The 5000-nt window shown below is 41.3% G+C and overlaps 1 protein-coding gene across 1 annotated transcript in view; it reads right to left on the reverse strand.

Annotated features, from left to right (window-relative positions):
- Positions 1-5000, reverse strand: part of LOC128544524 (voltage-dependent T-type calcium channel subunit alpha-1I-like) — a 110526-nt gene that overhangs the window by 56553 nt on the left and 48973 nt on the right. Inside the window, exons 6-7 of the mRNA XM_053514698.1 lie at positions 2280-2598; positions 1550-1642 (exon numbers count right to left, since the gene is read on the reverse strand). Of these exons, the coding sequence (XP_053370673.1) occupies positions 1550-1642; positions 2280-2598 (412 nt within the window). The remainder of the gene's footprint in view (positions 1-1549; positions 1643-2279; positions 2599-5000) is intronic.

Here is a 5000-nt window from a genome sequence, read left to right on the forward strand (position 1 = left end):
AACAAAGCCCTGTAATCCCCCAAACTGTGTTGATTTGGAGAGAAATGTGGCCAAACACACACACACACACACACACACACACACACACACACTCAGACACACTAATTAAACAGCGCTGAAGCCAAGACAAATTTGAATTCCTCCAAGAGGAAAACTACATATTTACTTACACGTGTTTGTTTGACTAAGAAACAGTTAAATCTCTCTCTCGGCTGCAGAATCTCACAACATCTTGAACGTTTAAAACCTCATCACAACAAATCTCCTGTACAAAATCAAACATTTAAACATTTATGTTATATATTAAAGATCTGTCTCAGCTATGTGATAGTTTTGACCTTGGACTGTCCTTGGAAATGATCTACTTCTACTGAAGAACAGGCCAGAAACCCCGGAGGTGTGGACTCCCAGCAGGTGACTGTGATAATGTGAACGTGGATCTCGGACACGTGGATCTCGGACACGTGGCCTGAGCCGCTGCGTGACCCGACTCTGAACAACGGGAGCTTTGCTCACGTAAACGCCCACGTGACTCAGGGACTCAGAGACTCAGACACGCCTCCTGATGACTGTCACCGTTACTGCCAATCAGTGAGCAGCCAAAGTTTGTTCTTTTAAAAAGTGAGTGAAGAATATTCCAGACGTTTCGTGTGATTTTTATACGTTTTCTCTCTTCGTTCATTTTAAATATCACTTAATTGGCAGAATTATCACATGACAAACACACACACTATTTTAAAGTATCATTAAATAGACACACACACACACACACACACTAACACACAGATCTATAAAGAGAATAAAGATGTAATGGTGCTATTTAACCAGCAGCCATTACAGTTCATCTTCTACCCATAAGGAGAGAGAGATAATGTCACGTCGTCTATTTTAAAGACTCACATAAACATTTATTTCAGTTTTGACTCGCGAGGTTAATGTGACGCAGCTGTCTGTCCAATCTGTTAGCCGTGCGCTCTTTACGCGCTGCTCCGTGTGTCATTAATGTCGGCGTGAGCGTCGGAGTCAGAGCCGAGCCGTGTTATTACTCTCATTACCCCCGTGTGCCTCGCAGAGCGCTTCCCGTCTGTCTGAGCGTCTCGTCCTGAAAAAACCTGAATGCGGCTGACAGTGCGTGTAGATAACACGTGGTTCTGCCGTAACAGTCGAAGAGAGAGAGAGAGAGTAAAAGGATCACGTCCAGGGTGAAATGTGATCTTCACACCTCTGCTCGCTCCATGTTCCTCACTTCAGAAGATATGAACAAACCACATTCACACAGTGAATCACAATCGATACACACAATGATATGCAGTGGAGAAAGCAGCAACTAGTCTGTAACCTTAAACACACTAAAATAACATGGAACCAGGGGAACGTGGGGAACGTGGGGTAGAAAAGCCACCTTAAGCACCTAAATTTCTCAATTCTCACTCTGTGAGGGTTCTACAGGGTTCCGGAGCGTTCCCTCAGCAGATCCCTAAAGCATCAGGTCCTCTGAGTGAGAGAGCACTGCACTGCACAGTGAGAGTCTGAGACAGCAGGAACTTACGATGATGAGCAGGATGAAGTAGATGAAGTTGTAGAACGAGTGAGCGTCCATCACGTAGTACATGATTTCCACCCAGCCTTCTAACGTGATCACCTTCAGACACAAAAACACAGAAATGTACAGACGTCCCACGTGAGTGAGAACAGAGCAGATACACTACATCTCCCTCTCTCTGATCTTTCTCTACTCCATCACCACAAGCACAGGAACTCTAAACTTTTATCTAATCATTTATCTCCATCCATCCATCCATCCATCCATCCATCCATCCATCCATCCATCCATCAACCTAACCATCTGTCCATAAACCCATCCATGCATCCATCAATATGTCTATCCTTCTGTCCTTCCACGCACCCATTTATTCAACCCATTCATCCATCCATTCATCCACCCATCCATCCATCTACCTGTACATCAACCCCTTAAACCCTCCATCCACCCATATGTTTATTCAGCCCTGCTTCCAACTATCTTTATATCTACCATTCACCCAATCAACACCTACCATGGATTTACCCATTTATATGAATAACTGTACATTCACACATCTACCTGCACATCCATCTATTCATCCACCATCTATTCATCCATTCATCATACCTGTAGATCCACTCACTCATCTATTCATCTGTCCACTCATCTACTGCACATCATTCCATCCCTCTATTTATCTTCCAATGTACCTGTCCTTCTGTCCATTTAACAAACATTGACATATCCATGTTACCTGAAAGATGACGATCCAAGCATATCCGATGTTGTCAAAATTAATGGCGCCCTTGTGGGGGTTGCTGTTCCCAGTCACACAGCGGGTATAGTACTGGTTCCAGTTGACGCAGAGCCCCATGGAGCTGCCATTAGGTTCTGATCCGAGGGCCTGGAGAGCGTCCTCTTTATCCAAACAGCACTCCGTCCCTCCTTCCCTCAGTGGAGGAACATCTGAGCACGACATGATCCCGTTATCCTGTGCTAACGAGCAGATGAAGGGCCGCCCGTCCTCCTCCTGGGGCTGGTAGTAGGGGGTGGGGAGAGTCACTCCGGATGGACTGAGAACGGAGGAGACAAAACATTATAAAAAAAACATAAGAAATTGTTTCTTTTTTGCCTTTTCTGTAGTTCAGTCACAAATTTGTCAATTGACACTTACTATTAGATAATTAGATTAATTAATTAATAAACTTAGAGGTCATGTATCTGGATCAAACACAAAGCAAAATCCCAAAGCAATTTATTCCAGTCTTATAGAGCGCGCACGCACACACACACACACACACACACACACACATGTCTGGGGATCATATGACAGACAAAACCAACAGATCAGACTATTTTGACGCTGTAGAGATTTCCCCAGTGGCAACTCTATCCAAACTCACTCGGTTCTCTTGTTTAAATGTCACTTTTCATATAAAGCTGAAAGAGAGAGAGAGAGAGAGAGAGAGAGAGAGAGAGAGAGGGAGAGACTCTGAGGCAAGTGAGAGTGATAATGATTTACAGATAGATTATGTTAAAAAAAGAAAGTAGAGAAAAGAGAAACTATTATATATTCTTAAATATTTTATGGTAATTGGGGTCGAGTCCCAGGAGGATGAGTTCTCTGGTGAGAAAGTAATTTGACTCTGAATTGACTTATCTGCAGGAAAAGAATCAAACGCTGTGTGTGTGTGTGTGTGTGTGTGTGTGTGTGTGTGTGTTTGCTGCTGAATTGAGCCATGAGATGCAAAAGATCCGGGCTTCAGCGCTGCAGAAACTCAGTGTTCTGGAAATATGAATAATAACATAAAAAGGAGGAGCAGAGGATGTGAAGCGTACAATGTTTAAAACTCACAATTTATATCATTTATTGATCTCTGAGTCCTGCATGCACAGGAAGCTTTGTTTAGATTTTGCCTTTGCTTTGACTAAAATGTGTGTGACGTTACTCACACCTCAAGCAATGGCATTTTTTGTGCTTTTGGAATCATGTACTCATGTGCAGTGTGAAACCAATCCAAACCCAAAAGCAAGCAGGTTTAAAGACAAATGAATCTAATTTTGAGACGGTCTGAACACTTGGATAAGTAGGCATGAAAGTGCTTTAAATCTACATTAAATTTATAAAAGTTCCATCCGATTCTTCAGTTTGTCCCTTAGGGGGCGCTCCTGAAGATTCCAGGGAGGTGCTGTTGGTGAATTCACTTTATTGTGTTTTCTGGAGCAGAAATTTGGCCTGTGATGTCATACTTCACATCAATCAGGTTCAAGCATTTACAAGGACATTGAAAAAAAAACGGCGTGGTGAGACATCAGTGGTGAGACAACACTCTCACAAATACAGACCCTTAGTCACAAATTTGGTTAAGGAAAACTGCAGTGAGTTATACATCCTGATCCAATCGCAGAGTAAAACAACAGCAAGAAACTGAAAAGAGTAATAAAACAATCCCCTGATGCTGTCGCCATGGAAACTATAGGAGGGGAAGATTTTGCACCCGGAAGGCAACAATATGTAATGAACACAGACATATATATACAGACTTCTCCAAAAGTCAGACTACTCAGCAAAACAATATCTGAGTTCACATTAGTAAAAGCTTTCCAAACTTGTTATTAAACAACAGTGGGTGGGTCTTGAGCACTACAGTACATTCAACATGATCATTATAAATTACAGAAACGCTAAGTAATGTTTATGGCCGTAATGGTGTAGGGTATAAAGTTCATAGCTGTGATGGTGTTGGGTGTAAAGTATATGGAAAAAATGGTGTTGGGTGTTAGGTTTATGCAAATAATGGTGTTGGGTGTAAACTTTATGGAAATAATGGTGTTGGGTGTTAGGTTTATGCAAATAATGGTGTTGGGTGTAAACTTTATGGAAATAATGGAGTTGGGTGTAAACTTTATGGAAATAATGTTGTTGGGTGTAAAGTTTATGAAAATAATGTTGTTGGTTGTAAAGTTTATGGAGATAATGGTGTTGAGTGTAAAGTTTATGGAAATAATGGTGTTGGGTGTAAAGTTTAAAGCTGTGATGGTGTTGGGTGTAAAGTTTATAGAAATAATGTTGTTGGGTGTAAAGTTTATGGAAACAATGTTGTTGGGTGTAAAGTTTAGAGCAGTGATGGGCTTGGGTGTAAGGTTTATGGAGATAATGTTGTTGGGTGTAAAGCTTATGGAAATAATGTTGTTGGGTGTAAGGTTTATGGAAATAATGTTGTTGGGTGTAAAGTTTATGGAAATAATGTTGTTGGGTGGAAATAATGTTGTTGGGTGTAAAGTTTATGGAAATAATGTTGTTGGGTGTAAAGTTTATGGAGATAATGTTGTTGAGTGTAAAGTTTATGGAAATAATGGTGTTGGGTGTAAAGTTTAGAGCAGTGATGGGCTTGGGTGTAAGGTTTATGGAAATAATGTTGTTGGGTGTAAAGTTTATAGAGATAATGTTGTTGGGTGTAAAGTTTTTGGAGAT

This window comes from Clarias gariepinus, chromosome 16 (assembly GCF_024256425.1).
Source record: "Clarias gariepinus isolate MV-2021 ecotype Netherlands chromosome 16, CGAR_prim_01v2, whole genome shotgun sequence".
NCBI classification, from domain to species: domain Eukaryota; kingdom Metazoa; phylum Chordata; class Actinopteri; order Siluriformes; family Clariidae; genus Clarias; species Clarias gariepinus.